Genomic DNA, 17,235 nt, shown 5'->3' on the forward strand with positions numbered 1-17,235 from the left:
AGATGGGGATGTGAAGTAGTTTGTTTTGATACTTTATGGAAATGTTATAAAATGTACTCCGCTTTCATAGTTTTTCCAAAGGTGATCCCTCCCCTAGAGACCCTGGATACTACACGGACCGAGCCTGTGATATATACATTATCAGCAGGGCACATTCTACAGATCAGGCCCAGTTTATCTGAGGTCAATGTGAATGAGGAAACAGAACAATGGCCGAGGACTGTTTTACACTCTCCGGAGAGGAAGTATAGGGTGAAAGTGTAAGGTGTATTGTGCAGTGCCTACAATTCGCGTAGCTGGTGCTCTACTTCACGGCATTGTTGTACAGACCGCATTCTCTCTTGCCGAGTCCAGCACCAGATTGTGTTGATAAGATTGACGAGAGAATGGTCATTGTGAAGGGTTTTGTTCATTGAAAGTTAAGAGTGACACCTCCGACAGATTGAAGGAGTGCGCCCATGTCAAAACGGTGGTCAATATGGGCAGCAACTTTCTAAAATTCTGTGTCTCAGGACCCCGACATATTACCAATTCCAGAGCCCTGTATGACAAATCTGCTTCATTATACAGTATATCCCAATGGTAAGGCCATATGCACTCGTTGAGTATTTGGTGAGTTTTTTTACCTCCGTATTTGTAAGCCAAAACTTGGAGTGGGTGATAAATACAGAAGTGGTGACGTGTTTCTATTATACTTTTCCTGAGGTAAAATAAACTCACTGTTAAGCCACCTTTACATTTAGCGATGCACCAGCGATCCCGACTACGATATGACCCGGTCAGGATCACTGGTGCATCGCTAAATGGTCGCTAGTGAGCTGCCAAACAGGCAGATCTCACAGCGATGCAGCAGCGGTGGGCGGTCATACTCACCTTTCAGACGCGGCGAGGGTGTCCGTCTTCCGCCTGCGTCCACGCGTCACTCGTAGTCACAGCAGGAAGCCGACGACGAGAAGCGGCCCAAGCCGTTCTCGCGTGATCAGCGATAGCCAGCGGGGGAGCCGGTCGGAGGTATCACACATAGCGATATCGCTAGCAATATCGCTGCTGCGTCACAAAATCGGTGACACTTTAGCAATATTGCTAGCGATATCACTATGTGTAAAGCCCCCTTTACATACACACTTCCCAGCATGTGACGTGGGTGCGATTCATCTTCCCGCACTCAACATATCTTCTAGGCTATAGAGTGAGCATAAATCACACCCTCAACACAGACTACACTCCCTGGATTCGCAACACGCTGCCACCACTCATCAAACACACGGGGCAATGAGTCTCTGAAATATGTTACTGTCAGACAATTCCCCCCCCCCCCCCCCCAACAAAAAAAGTCACACTCTCTGAAGCACTATGGATTTTTTAGAGCATAGAAGGATCAAAATTAAAGATTTTAAGCTTTAATATTAAAATATACAGTGCTTACAATAAAAGATATAAAAAGGTAAAAATAAGATGACACACAAATATGCAAAACAGTTCTAAAAATAAAAAGGAAGAAATACCAAAACGTTTCCATCTACAGTTATCTTCTGTTTCCTTGAGGGAAGGAGAAATGATCCCCACATGTGAACATGTTCCTATTATGTCACCCATCTTTTATATGCCTGGTCCTAGGCGCATATTTCCAAGACGGCCTGAATTGGACTATTTAAAACTGGCTGTTTGTGACTGGACGGTGGGCTAATTTAGGGGCCAGAGCCTTGCATTTCAAATATTGTGTGTCTCAAGTCGCCCCCTCCATACAGGACATAAAATGAAAGTACAGGAAATATCCAGCTTGGTTATAATCACCATCTGCCCACACGTTAAAGCTTGGCTAACTAGACGGAGGTGTCACAATTGACACCTCTCAGCATTCTTCCAGAACCCTATGGTTCTAAGTTCCTGCAAGACTGGTAAATCCAGTTTGTCCCTTTCTTGATTACAGTAAATGTAACCCAACTGCTGTTATATATTCCCCTACAATTATACTTTTCATTCACACTCACCAAATACTCGATGTGTGCATGAGGCAAGTGAAAGTGGAAAATCCTTTTCAGCTGTAGATTTCATGAATAGGGTTGTCCCTTACCCAAACAACCCATTTGTTTCCTCCCATGAGAAATAATAACAATTATACTCACCTGAGATACCGGTGCCATTCCAGCAGCGTTGGCACTGGCTCTCCCAGGGATCGTGTTCTGATGTGGCAGAATGGGAAATCAATTGAGCCAGACTAAAATTTAGCTTTTACACCATAAATGCTCTTTTTGCAATAGGATCTGCTGCCTCTGGGTTTATCATGGAGGCCTGCTGCATCCTGCACTGCATTAATGTCATGTCTTGGTGTTGGGAAATAAGGCTGCCTTTTTCCATGATGTTTTACGGTGGGAAGCTCGTGCTGGGGTTAGTGTCTGCATCAGGCACTGCAAGACTTGAAATGGTGAAAAGTAATAACAGTAAGGACATACAAGGAAATCATTGAACAAAACCCACTGCAGTCTACAATAGAAGTGCAAAACAATGACCTCAGACAGAAACTCAATGCTTCTACGAAGATGAGTTCAAAGATTACGGAAAGATCAGATCTGAAGCGTATAAGCAAGGTTTCTTATTCACGCCAACGCATTTCAGCACCTTTATCAAGGTAAAAAAAAAGAAACACTTTGTTATTTACCTTGAGAAATGCGGCGAAAAGCATTGGTTGAATAAAAACCTTGCTTATACTCTCCAGATCTCATCCTTTCCATGATAGCATCCGCACACCGTGATCATCTCTGCTTTGCCAAATTTATCTGGACGAAAGTCTCCACCAGCCACGCTGATACAGCTACACACATCAGGCTTCTACAGGTGTTGTTTCCTTATACAACATACAACCCTTACAGGTGAGCGCTACCATCACTCTCACCCGCATCCCCATCTTGTTCAGTAACGGTACTGCCTTATCTGTGCCTATTTGTCCCCAAAGTACAAAGCTTGAGACTTCTTTACATAGGCCCAGGGATGTGTTTGTGTCTCTGGGAGTCATAGTGATAAGAATGAGGAGAATTGACAACCAACAGAAATTCTAGAAAAATCCACAGTAGTTCAATGTTGTTCACAATAATACATTAAGAAGTCTAAGGGGCTTTAATGCTTTTCTTAGGCAGTGTATGTGTATAGCCAGAGAAACAATACACAACACCCAGAAATATGGGCCCTGAACATGATCACTATCGGAGGAGCAGCAAGGTCACAGAGCAGAAATAACAGACAGCATTCAGCGCGGGGTACGTGGAGGCGATCCCAGTGTAAGAGCTGCACGGATTGTAATGCGCTCACATCCAGATCAGCGCCTCTTTGTTTATTTAGCAGAACATTGTTTTAAACAAGAATTTCCTTCTATTAAACCGTATTAGTCATCGCACCATGTCCTCTGTCACCACCTCAATTGTACCGTTTCCTGCTGTTTACAAACCGGCTATTTGTGGAGGACCTTCGCTACCTCCCAGCAACAAACCGGTGCCAATTACCTTTTTTAAAAACATATTGTCGTCATTGTATATAAAATGTAATCAGTGATTAATGATAAATTGGTCATTCTGGCAGAGACAAGATTAATGGCTGTAGTTTTTCTTTGATCAACAGATGATACATGAACCACATCCTGTATTATACGCCAGAGCTGACTTCACGATTCTGCTGGTGGAGTCACTGTGTACATACATTGCATTACTTACCCTGTAGTGATCCTGAGTTACATCCTGTATTATACTCCAGCGCTGCTCCAGCGCTGCACTCACTATTCTGCTGGTGCAGTCACAGTGTACATACATTACATTACTTATCCTGTGCTGATCCTGAGTTACATCCTGTATTATACCCCAGAGCTGCACTCACTATTCTGCTGGTGCAGTCACTGTGTACATACATTTCATTACTTATCCTGTAGTGATCCAGAGTTACATCCTGTATTATACTCCAGAGCTGTACTCACTATTCTGCTGGTGGAGTCACTGTGTACATTACATTAGTTATCCTGTACTGATCCTGAGTTACATCCTGTATTATACTCCAGAGCTGCACTCACTATTCTACTGGTGGAGTCACTGTGTACATACATTACATTACTTATCCTGTACTAATCCTGAGTTATATCCTGTATTATACTCCAGAGCTGTACTCACTATTCTGCTGGTGGAGTCACTGTGTACATTACATTACTTATCCTGTACTGATCCTGAGTTACATCCTGTATTATACTCCAGAGCTACACTCACTATTCTGCTGGTGGAGTCACTGTGTACATACATTACATTACTTATCCTGTACTGATCCTGAGTTACATCCTGTATTATACTCCAGAGCTGCACTCACTATTCTGCTGGTGGAGTCACGGTGTACATACATTACTGATCCTGAGTTACATCCTGTATTAAACTCCAGAGCTGCCCTCACTATTCTGCTGGTGGGAGTCACTGTGTACATACATTACTTATCCTGTACTGATCCTGAGTTACATCCTGTATTATACTCCAGAGCTGCACTCACTATTCTGCTGGTGCAGTCACTCTGTACATACATTACATTACTTATCCTGTACTGATCCTGAGTTACATCCTGTATTATACTTCAGAGCTGCACTCACAATTCTGCTGGTGGAGTCACTGTGTACATACATTACATTACTTATCCTATACTGATCCGGAGTTACATCCTATATTATACTCCAGAGCTGCACTCACTATTCTGCTGGTGGAGTCACTGTGTACATATATTACATTACTTATCCTGTACTGATCCTGAGTTACATCCTGTATTATACTCCAGAGCTGCCCTCACTATTCTGCTGGTGGAGTCACTGTGTACATATATTACATTACTTATCCTGTACTGATCCTGAGTTACATCCTGTATTATACCCCAGAGCTGCACTCACTATTCTGCTGGTGCAGTCACTGTGTACATACATTACATTACTTATCCTTTACTGATCCTGAGGTACATCCAGTATTATACTCCAGAGCTGCACTCTCTATTCTGTTGATGGAGTTATTGTGTATATGTAAGCAGAAGGACCGGGCTGGGGCTACCCTTCTTGCATCGGGTCCGGAGCTGTCAGGGCTGTCTCCTCTGTTGTCTGGGGGAAAGCTTAAAGAACCGGACAACCTTTGCACTTGGCAGCAGGGGGCGTGACTGAGGTAAAAAAGCAGAAGCGTGTGCGGAAACAGGCAGACTTGGCGGGAACTGACAGTGTGCAGCAGGGGGAGGTGAGTGCGCCGTCCCTCGAGCACGGTAGCAGCAAAGGCCCACGCTCCAGTATCCCGGCCGCCATCCATTGAGACTGTGAACTGAGAAATACTGTGTGTTTGTTGGCCCATGCAAAGCAAGGTGCCTAGCGTTCCGGGCTCGTGAGTACCAAGCACGTACTGCCTAAGAAGTACCGGGTGTGTGACCGTGAACTGAATCCTGACACCCCCCCCCCCCCCACCCCGATGCATGTTGGTCGGGCTACGTTGGGCTCCGACATTGCTGTGGCCTGTGCGAAGTGTGGACAAAGTGAATTTGCGTAGGTGATAATAAAGTGGTGTTCATAGACATTCTTCGGAGTCCTCAAATGGTACCACAGGAGAATACATAATAATCAGTGTCCATTGACTGTTTTGCGCTTATTCAGGGGTTACAGCTCGGTGCCATACCTGCATGGTGCTGATACAGAGACTCCGGTGGATGACAAACTGGCTGAGACCCGCAGACCTTTTGTAGCTGTTCCGTCCATGAACCATCAGGAGGCGGCCAAGGTGTTTAAACTGTGTGACGGAGAAATCTGCCGCGAGCGAAGCTTGTTTTCCCTCCTGAAAGCCAAGGCAGAGTGCATTACACACAGTCTGTTCTCCGTCCCTGAGAAAACATGCGACAAACCATAGAAATAGCTACACTGTGACCACGGGTTACACAGAAGGCCAATCTGCCCTCTAGGCTGTGTAGTGAATGTTCGTCCAGGCTGGAGAACCGCCGTTCTCGGAGATCAACTCCAAGTACAAAAGTAGAAAGAAACCCTATAACGATTACTACTACAAACAATGGTTGGCCCATGGTGGATCTGCCCAAATTCCAGTTTTCAGGACTTCAGACGGAGCCAGTGAAATGTAGATGAACATGGCTTTACGCATAGAATCTCTCCCATGGTGGGGCAGCACATGGCTTTTTAGACACAAGGGTCACCTCATTTTGTTTGCTCCCAGCCTCGGTGTTGCAGATTATTGCAGGGTAATGAATGTATTGCCCTTGTTACACGCATGGTGCAGAGTCCATGTAGTAGCCCCATAAAACAGGAATCTGACACATCTGCAAAAAAGTTTTTGGAGCTGGACCTTCTAGTGATAGACATTGTGTTGGTGTTGCTAAGAGGTCCTCCCTAATGTAATGGCACATCTGTAACATCTGCTCAGCATCTTGTCTGTGTGACAGATAGACAACTCTATTTGCCCAGATTTAATGAAACCCATATTTTACCCCCTTTATTTTTAGAATGGTTACTCATGTTGGGACAGCTGACGAAACCGAACATGAACCACACATTGTCTTCGTACGGTTGAGGAAAAGCCGTCAGTGCGCTGCTGCAAAAAATCTGCAGTTTAGTTAGTTTTACGCAGTTTTGAGTTTTCCTCAAATAGAAAAGCAGCATGCTGGCCCCCAATCCGACTGATCCCTCCACTCTGCTGGTATTCAGCTTAAAGGGGTTTTCCAGGTCAGGTATAAAGGTAGGTTCCCGATATGTGGATTCCTAAGGGTATGTGCACAAGGAGTCTTTCACGGGTCCGCTCATCCCCAATAATATGTTATCTATCCATAGGTCATGCGCATCATTGTAATCCTGCCTATGACTTCTACACAACCTGAAGTGTGGGCTTATTACGAGGCACAGTAGTGACAGTGAAAACTGCAGAATTTCATGATTTTTTTTTCCCTCTATAGTTAAATGGAAAAAAGTTAAAAAAAAAAAAAAATCACATATAAAAAAAAAAGTATTTTACATAAAAACATAATTTTCAAAAAAGAAGCACTCCCATCAAAGTTTTTATCCTCTTAAAGAGGTTTTTGACTACTAGGACAACCCCCTGTTTGGCCCGGATAAAATAATAAAGCCTATAATTACCTCCCGTGCTGGTGCCGGTACAGCGGTGTCGGCACTCATGGTCTCGGGGCTCTCATACGCTTATGACATGTGACCCTGTCGCCCAATCACCGCTGGCATCACTGTCTCCGCTTTTGTACAAAATGAACATGAAGAGGAAGTCCAGGCTACGGCTGCTCGCTGACTTCCTCTTCATGTTCGATTCCTTCGTAGGGACAGTGATGCCAGTGCTTATTGGGAGCTTGGCTCACGTGTCACAACATCGCACGAATCTCCCGGGACCGCGAGTGCTGACACCACTTGAACAATGAGGTGAGTATAGGCTTTTTAATTTTATCACGGACAAACATTTATATAAAGAAGTGGGTCGTCCTAGTAGTGGACAACCCCTTTAATATATTTCATTCATCATATTATATAGCACTGTGTGCTTACAATTGCTCATTTTGCCTTTCTACTCAGCTAATTCTTCTCTTTTCCATTAGGTCTATGACTTCACATGATTAATAACTGACGAGCTGAATCCTTCTAAGCTCTATGTAGAAACAGGAGGTCAATTTTCTCTGCACAAGTCATGGGTCCTGCAAAAGTCCCTGGTAGGGGAAAAAGGGAACATCTGGGTCAGAAGTTGTAGAGAGGATGATAAATGCAGAGACAAGAGACTTCCTGTTTGTACATAGAGAAAAGAGAAGAAATAACTGGGTAGAAAGGCAAAACGAGCAACTGTAAGTACACAGTGCAGTATAATTGCATAATATGATGATGGATATATATTATATATATATATAAAATTTTTGATGGGAGGAGTGCTTCTTTAACCGATTAATTAGCCAATTAATCATTGCATGTGCTAGTTTTCGGCGGCCTCTCACTTTCCCCTCAACTCCAACCCCGCAATCTGCTTCCTGGATCATGCTGACGTCATTCCCACCGTCACCTGGAAGACAAACCACGTAAAGAAGAAGATGAAGCAACTACAGGACAGAGTCTTCATTATTCTAAACCATCTCATACACTCTTTGAATTCCTCACCATTTTATTTTCTTTGCCGGATATACTAAGGATGGAGTTAATGAGTTCTATGACTGGAACCATTCTAATTAACACTCTAATATTATATACCCAGTTGTAGTCAGTAGAGGTATTCAGTCTCAGCTATTTAAACAGGCATGTTTCCATTCACTGACAGCAAGCAGATGGCTTGAAACGGTGCAAACAAAAAAAAGTGTATCTTGCTGCAAAACTTTCTTTATACAATTATTCAGTTTTCGTGACGTACATCCCATTGCTCAGCCTCACATTAGAAGAGCTGTAAACCGTACCTTACCTATTTTTTTTTTTATTTAAAGGGGTTGTCTGGCTTTAGGGTACAAGTCTGCAGTCATTCTTTCTGTCTGCAGACTTGTGAATCCTCCCAGTGTGCACAGTGTGCCCTGTCAGGATTTTCTGGTACCGGCGCCGGACTAGTGACCGCAAGTGTGTGATTTGCATACAGGCGGTCACGTGCCTACTAAACGTGTGTGGCCTGGCTCAAACTAAGTGAATTGAGAGAGGCTGGACAAGTTTAGTCGGAATGTGTCTGGAAGTATGCAAGTCACATTCTCGCGGTCACATTACCGCCCGCTTGAAGTGTGTGCTCTGTGAGGAGTCACATGTCTGCAGTCACAAAGAGTGACTGCAGACAGCCCCTTCAAAGGTATGCAAATGGGGCTAAAAATCATTTTTGCAATTGGTTTTCTTAAAAGAAAAGAAAAAAAATTGCACTGATTGCCTTCATTGTTGTACTGTCTATTGCTGGCTGCAGAATGAGTTAACTGAATATCTGTCAGTCGGTCTGCTATTACAGTCTGAATTGGAGATTGTAACTCTTATCTGTCTTTTTCTGAGCTCCTCTCAGCTGCTTTATGACCACAACCACATCAAAGTTGAATGTGCGGGAAAACAAAAACCTACGAAAGCCGAATGGTGCAACATTTTTAATGAAACCCAACTGCAGAAATGATTTTTAGCCCCACATATATGCATTTGAAAAAAAAAAAAGTGGACAACTTTTTAAAGGGTGGAAGGTGTGCAAACCATGAACCCAGACAGAGGTGCCTGTCACAGATATACATGGCGTGTCAGACGTGAGCGTGTTGTGCATCTCCTTACCACTGATAACACCTTGTGGCTGCCGGTAACAGATGAGGCTTCTGATCTGCTGATTTTATTTTTCAGAGAGAAGCAGAACTAAGATGTCATTGTAGGAAGTGACACTGAGACGCCCCTAACGGCGCACCAAGGGGGGATACCAGATGCCGTGCACCTACCCACAGCGCAGGTGAGTTTTCCTGTCCGTTCTTGCAGGAGTCGCACAATTTGCGCTTTCTGAGTGGGGGCACAGCGGCAGCAAACGACAGCCGGACACTGACAGGCCAGTTCCATGAATTCATACTCGTAATATTTCAGACATACCTGATGGACGAGCAAAGAAGAAAACACTATAAAAGGTTTGTGTTATGGGAGACAGGTACAAAAAGAGCTCAGTCATAGATCTAGGCTTTATGGTGTCACCTGAGCAGGGCAATGTCACCGGGGTCAGTGTATTTTATTACTATTATTTTTATTTATTTTTTTTTTAATGAAGTATCAAGACTTCATTATTTTGGAAGAATACTGATAAAAAAACAAGATCCGTGCAGTTTGTCAATGGTTGAAGCAAAGACATTTTAGTTATACATTTTCCATTAAATTTTTAAGACAAAAACCATTAAATACAACCCCATGTTGCATTTAAGTTTAAAGGGGTTATCCAGGACCAGGACTATATTATTTTTGTACTATGGGCCTAAGAACTAATAGGCCTGCTTTGCCCAGCGCAGATCTCTGCCAGCACAGAGTGGTCACTGACTGTCAATGGAAGTCACAATATCTCCAGTAGAAGCAGAGCAGCGGCTTCTCTTCTGCTCTTTTGACAGAGAGTGACTGCCGATGTCATGATGATGGACAGTCGGCTCCCTGCTGCCTAACTGCGGGGAGCCGACTGCCTATATCATGCTGATGGAGTCGGCTCCCTGTTGCCTAACTGCGGGGAGCCAGCTGTCATGTCGACGAAGCAGCCCTGAAGAACTGTTCTGTAAGCAGCTGATTCGCCGATCATTGACTGCTCTGAGCCAGTGCCCAGGATAGAACTAGTTAGCAATCACCTGGTAAAAAATAGTTTAGTCCTGGACAACCCCTTTAAAGGGTAACTGTTAGCTTAATTTTTATTTCAGAAATATCACATAAAGATGAGCAACTTTGTAATATATCTTTTCAAAGAAATCTACTTTTTTTCTCCTCTTAGATTTCACTCTCAATTCATTGTAAAATTTTGAGAAGACAGACTTTTACGTCAATGAGATAGGAGATGGCAGTTGGTGCTTTTAAAATTATATGGAGAAAGGAGGAGCTAATGAAAATTAAAAACTTTCTAATATAGCTAATTAGAGAAATTAGCTTCTTTCTCCTCCTGGACTGATCTTTCATTATCACAATTCTCAATTCAAATCCATCTCCATTGAATAAACTTTTCCCCATTACTGAGATAGGAGATGACAGTTGGTGCTCATAAAGTTCCATGGAGAAGGGTAACTGTTCTTTCAGAAGAACGTGCTGCAGAATTTCTGTGTCTGCCTCTACATCCTCTCTCATCCTCTTCACATAATTTTAAAGTCACCCACTGTCATCCCGTGTACCAGAAGACATATTGTTTTCTAATACTGAGATAGGAGATGACAGTTGATTTGGTGCTTTTAAAATTCTATGGAGTGGGAGGAGCTAGAGGCAGGCAGACACTCTCCATAGAACTTTATAAGTACCAACTGTCATCACCTACAAATACATATTTTACCCATGAACTGAGAATGAAAGATCAACCCAGGAAAAGAAACAAACAGATTTTTCTGATAAGATATATTACAAAATTTCTTATTTTTCATTCTTACTATTGATTTATAAAAGAAAAATTAAAGTGACAGCGACGCTGTAAATGCGGCACAAGTTATACTAACAAGGATTACAGTCCCACTCCTGCCACCTGTTTTTCAGGTGCATTTACAGCGCTCACGAGATCCGTTTGATGAAAACATGGTGAGAGAGAACCAGCTCCGGAGCATGGCTTACATTTTAATCATGGTCAGTAAAAGGTTAATCCCTTTAAGAAAAGCTCTGCCTCTTCCCCCACAACATGCTATAATGATTACTAGTGAAATATTTAGGGTGAGGATAGAATTACTTTAAATAACCACATCCACTTGTAAAGGAAAAAAAATACGGAAATATGGGCAGAGTAAGGCCCCCGTTACACTAAACGACGCACCAGCGATCCCGACAACGATACGACCTGGTCAGGATCGCTGGTGCGTCGCTACATGATCGCTGGTGAGCTGCCAAACAGGCAGACTCACGAGCGATAAGGACCAGCGAGGACACTGGTAACCAGGGTAAATAGCTGTGTACCCTGGATACCAGCGTGCTTGCACTGGAAGTTGGTATCCAAGGTAAACAGCGGGTAACTAAGCGCGCATGGCGCTTAGTTACCCACTGTTTACCTTGGATACCAGCTCCCAGCGCGAGCACGTTGGTATCCAGGGTACACAGCGGGTAACTAAGGGATGCACGCGCTTAGTTACCCGCTATTTACCTTGGATACCAGCTCCCAGCGTCTGCTTACAGTGCTGGGAGCTCGCTGATCATTGGTCTCCCGCTGCCACACGCAGCGATGTGTGCTGGCCAGCGGGAGACCAACGATCATAAAATGGCCCAGGACATTCCTGCATGATCAGCGAAACCCGGTGGGGGGGCCGGTCGCTGATGCATGCCACACACAGCGAGATCGCTGCTGCGTCACAAAATTGGTGACGCATCAGCGATCTCGTTAGTGATCTCGCTTAGTGTAAAGTACCCTTAATTCTGTCAATTTTCATCATGGACATGATTATTTGCACAAAGTGAAGTCTACATGTAACAAATGAAGAATTTTTTGCCAAATCCATTTTTTTTTTTTAAATTGTCTTCAGCCTCAGAGCATGTTCACACATGGCAGAAAGTTCTGTAATTGTATTACACAGTAAAACCTGTAATATTTGTGGTCATCCTAGGATATAATGTCTATTTGTGCCTGGAAATAGGATTATAACAATACAAACAGGATTATTGCTAAGTCACTATTTTCCCTATACATAGAAAAAATAAGGTGGACACCCATATTACGGGGATTGGTCTCTGATGACACCCTGTAGTCCCATTTGTAAGTACCTCCAACGAGTCCCCTGATATAACCAGAGCGCAGTCGTGCTTCCTTCTGAACGCGTTCAGCTCTAGATGGGCTTCCCCGCGGTTAGTAACCTGCAAAGATAAAAATGGCTGAATAGATGAACTATAATATAGAATATATATGGGGAGAGACAACCAAGCCATCAGGAAAATCAATCAATAGTGTAGGGCTTTGTGTGACTGACAATAAAATTAAAATTTGCATATTCAAAAATCGTTTTCTAAAGCCTCAGGTTTTATTACACTATTGAATATATGAACTGTCACTACCGTCAGAGCTCACTATTCAACATCAGTCTTTCCCGGTTACTCACAGGCCGAAATATGTGAATGTCTTGGGTTCTGGTCACTAGATGAGCATTTTTGGCAGTGCAGGTTGCTGTCTCCAGCTTGTCTCCAGTAAGCATCCAAACCTGTTTGAAAAAATGTTAATGATTACGTGGCGGGATTTAAGAAACCCGAATCCCGCCTATTAGCCGTCTGCTGAGCACTTGTCTGGCCAACAGATCTCCCTCCCAACCTTCTCCCCCCCCATACTTGCTCATGTCGGCCAAGTATGTATGTGTTTTTAATGAAGAGAGATAAGTCTGTCCAAAGAATTCTGGAATTCCGAAATTCAACATTCTGACCCATCATTCCCGCAAGGTCAAGGGGTTCCCATACAAAATAGATGATGGTCTGGCCCGGCCAAAATCAGGACCACCTTTGCTCTAATGTATATGACCACCTTTACCTGGTGGGAGGCTGACGAGTAAAAGGAGGTTAAGAAAATTACTTATATTTCCCCAGTTCTGGTTTATAAGAGGTAATGTTTCTCCTTGTTGACAGTGACTAGTCAAGCCTGGCATGTCATAGTGAGGAGACTTCCAAGCAATGCAGGCTCCTCTGGGAAATTAAATATGCAAATTGTCTCTTCAGAGACGAAGAGGACTAGAACTCTAGCGCCACCTAATGGAAGAAGTGATCCTAAGAGTCCATATTGACTCTTTAACGAGCCTTGCAATATGACTTAAGATAAAAGCCAGAATCTCAATTTGCAGACACAGTGTTTTGGGGTATTGCCCCTCATCAGTACAAAGTATGAGATCTGTTTTGGCTAAGTGAGAAGCTCTGGACTGGGTTCTAAGGGGTAACGTTTCTCTTGTGGAGAGTGACAAGCCAGGCCTGGCATGTCAGAGTGAGGGGACCTATAAGCCATGCAAGCTCCTCTGGGAAATTAAATATGCAAATTGTTTGTTCTGGGAAAGCAGCCTGCAGTGTACAGCATAGAGGATTCATTTGTCAGGGTCACAATCATTTATAAAAGGTTTCACTAGTTCCAGTTTTTTCTAGATTATACTTTACAGATCTACACGCAACTGAATACCAATATATAAAAATGTATAAATAAATATACACATATTTACACACACACATATTTACATTTATATGTACATTGTTGGATGCATCTCTGACAGTCACAACTGCTACAACTTGGTGGTCATTTACATCATTAAAGACAGAAATTGGTCACAACTAGTAGTATCTAAACCCCCCCATACATTTTAGAAAGTAGAAAGCTTTTGGACGATCGATGGTTCAGCTATCTCCCCCGACTATCCAACACACAGCTCACTCTTACAAGCATTCCTGTGTTCTCTATGAGACATCTCTGGGGGGTGGTTTATCTCCGGAGAACAAATGGATCGGTGGTCTGAAATAAGACATGCTGGATCCTGGTTTTCCCGGACAATCTTCTGTCGGGGCTTCCACACATATTAAACTGTCAACCAAACCTGCAGATATCGTGGTGGGTTTAGCCGAAATTAGTCTAATATGTAAGGGGGTGCTTAAGTGACCAAACTTCAGCTGTCACCCCTTGTACCTTCATGCCGGCATTTCTTAAAGTCTCCAGGGTGGGTCGGACATCGACTTGCAGTTGATCTTCAACCCCGGTCAGACAGAGCAGTTCCATTTCCATTTCCAAGCTCTCGATCACAGTAGCTACTTTTAATGAGCGGTCGTGGACGCTGAGCTTTGCCTGCACGTACCGAGCCTGGTCACACCAACACAACAATATATAAGGCTGACATATATTAAAGAACCAGAGAATAATTGATCTAATAGTCTTATTCGCTTTTTCACCAGAAAATTTCTCTTGCAAGGTTCCAGCTTATTTAGGGAGCCTAAGGCTTTTTTAAAGCATTTTCAAGTGCTTTTTCAGGTGGAATCCACCTGAAAAAGCCGATGTGCACATATTCTAAAGAAGTGTTTTTCCCTGAATCAGTTTCCCTTTGGAAAACTCATTGCTTTCAAACACCTTAAAAAATTCTGTCCGCACATAGCCTTACAGACATTGCTACGTGGGAAAAATGTATGCAAATTAGCTCTCCTCCAGAAGGAAGAAAACTGACTCTAGTGCCACCTATTGTGAGTCAATGTTTGCTACTCTAATTCTTGCACATATATGTTTCTTCTGGAAAAATAGCTAATTTTTTTTTTTACAAAACAGAGTTGCTTCTGTATGAAGAGTCCCACCTCAAAATCCTGATACTGTTCCTCTGTCAGAGACTTCTTTGCCACTACCAGAACCCGGAGTCCTTCTCTTGCCATGTTGCCACACTGGGAAAGAAGAGCCAAAACAGTCATTTACAGAAGAATTTGACCCATATGACCATGTTAGAGATTTTCCTAAATTACTGAACATTTCTACACGTCTGCTTAAAAGAATGATTATTGGGGTCCACCACCTTCTCAGAATTAATTCACCAATGGGGTTGCAGACCTGAGGTTTTCAGAATCTACAGATACATCCAGGGCTCACGGTCCAGCTCCAGGATTTCACCAATTCCCTTAATCATTCACTGGTGAAAAAAAATCTCATTAAAATAGATGGTAATTATCCCAAAAAATAACATGACTATGACCTGGGCAGTGTCATTTACAAAAGTGTGGAAATCTGTTGTGCTTCTATGTAACACAGAAGATCTTAAAGGGGTTGTCTAACTTTGGGGACAATATTTTTTTTTTTCATTGTTCAATATGTGTGTTTTTGGTTAGAAGTCATTTTTTTGTAAAAGGATACCTTAAAAAATGTTGCATCTTTTTCATGAAAGAGGACTGTGACAGAGGATAGCGAGATCCTAGCAGAAGGAAGGGGAGAAGTGACCGAAAGACAGAGTGATCGGAGATGGATCCTCATAGACTTTAAACGTTCAGGCAGTCCTGCTCCTCTTCTGCAGCAACGTTCTAAAACTATGTAATTGTGCAGCTGTCTAAGTGAGGATCCAGATGTCAGAGACAGCCAGAGGCAACAGAGAGGAGACACAGACGGTTTACTACCATCTTTGCCTTCTCTATGGCTGTATACACAGGTCTAAAGAAGCACTGTATGCACAGTAATAGGAAGCTCTGGCGTCGCTTTCTCCTCCATACATAGCGGTCATGTGATCTCTGTGTATATGGTGGGAACAGGAACTGCTGGGTCATAGAAGCCATCAACAGCTCTGCTCTGCAGTCAGTAGAATTTCCTCTGCATCTGGGGCTAATTATACCAGCCCCAGTTACAAGGGAAATAAGATGAAAATAAAATCACTTTAATATTTAAATGCCCCCTATGGTTCTCATGAACTTATAGAGGACACAATTTGTAAAATACATGAAAATGTATAAAATTAAGTAAAAAAATGCCACTGTCAATTCAAATCAGGGTTACTAGTACAACCCCCATAGAAAACCTGCAGTCAATATAATAATATTGGATTACAAAATGAAGAAAAAAAATGTTAAATGTATTTTAATGGCCTTATTTTTAACATCACTAACAGACACTTAATTTCCTTATTTTTTCCATGATATCGCTCAATATCAGCAAAAAAACAAAGAAAGAATAAGACACAGACATAAAAATGACACCCCATTTATCACGACAAAGAGCCACAAAACTTACGTGAATATCTGAACGGAAAAAAAATATCTTTCGCTCTTTAAACTGCATGTATGAAAAATCTCTGGTCAATAACAGATGTAAGTGGTCTGGACTTGATTTGGTTAATGTAGATCATCAATATCACATCGGAGAGGATTGAAATGTGGCATACCCACTTATTAACCGTTTTCAGCTTCTGACAATGTTCAATAACTTTATACATTTATCAAAATTTTCGTTACTACAGGCCAAGTTGACAGCAAGCAGACATTTTGGGCAGAAATGAATCAGCTGGGCCGTAGATTAGAAATGTATAGAATTCTACATCGTGCAATGGTTAAACAGGAGGTGTCACCAGGTCAGAAGTGGACAGTTTTTGCCCTTATTCCTGCTGCTACTGAATATTTCATTTTTGCTTTCTTTTAATCTGCCATACGGTTCCAGAGATAAGGGCCATTTTATTTAGGGCTAATTTTTATGGTGTTTACAGAGAGGTGTGGCTCACAGGTAAATCATGCAGACACGCCCCAGATTAGAAATTATATACAGACATGCAACGATAAAGACACGCCCCAGAGGATCTTCCTTGGTACAGACCACACCTCTGGAACAATATGGTGGATTTAACATATACTCAGGGGAGCAGCTGTACCACTTGGCTGCTACAAGTGACACAAGAATCGGCTCCACCAGGACACATACCTCCTCCTCCAGCCAGTCATTATACTGCACAATCCCAGCCATCACCACATCGGCTCCCTTCATGTAGAATGTTATTTCTCCGGTGGCATCCTCCTGCACGAGAAGGGTTAAAGAATTGAGATTTACTAAGTGCAATACAAAATTTAATCGTTACCATGTACAAACTTCATCCTGTGAAATATTTTCTATGTTACATGATGGGTATAATGGATCCGCACATACATAACAC

The 17,235-nt window shown here is 42.7% G+C and overlaps 1 protein-coding gene across 1 annotated transcript in view; it reads right to left on the reverse strand.

The window, feature by feature from the left end:
* The window catches only part of ATP9A (ATPase phospholipid transporting 9A (putative)), a 148,288-nt gene that overhangs the window by 18,969 nt on the left and 112,084 nt on the right, over positions 1-17,235 (reverse strand). The window contains exons 16-23 of the mRNA XM_073580616.1: positions 17,007-17,099; positions 14,915-14,998; positions 14,262-14,432; positions 12,712-12,810; positions 12,380-12,469; positions 9,412-9,556; positions 7,975-8,039; positions 5,664-5,819 (exon numbers count right to left, since the gene is read on the reverse strand). Of these exons, the coding sequence (XP_073436717.1) occupies positions 5,664-5,819; positions 7,975-8,039; positions 9,412-9,556; positions 12,380-12,469; positions 12,712-12,810; positions 14,262-14,432; positions 14,915-14,998; positions 17,007-17,099 (903 nt within the window). The remainder of the gene's footprint in view (positions 1-5,663; positions 5,820-7,974; positions 8,040-9,411; positions 9,557-12,379; positions 12,470-12,711; positions 12,811-14,261; positions 14,433-14,914; positions 14,999-17,006; positions 17,100-17,235) is intronic.

This window comes from Dendrobates tinctorius, unplaced genomic scaffold, assembly GCF_039654945.1.
Source record: "Dendrobates tinctorius isolate UK_male_01 unplaced genomic scaffold, ASM3965494v1 ptg000065l, whole genome shotgun sequence".
In the NCBI taxonomy this organism is placed as follows: Eukaryota; Metazoa; Chordata; class Amphibia; order Anura; family Dendrobatidae; genus Dendrobates; species Dendrobates tinctorius.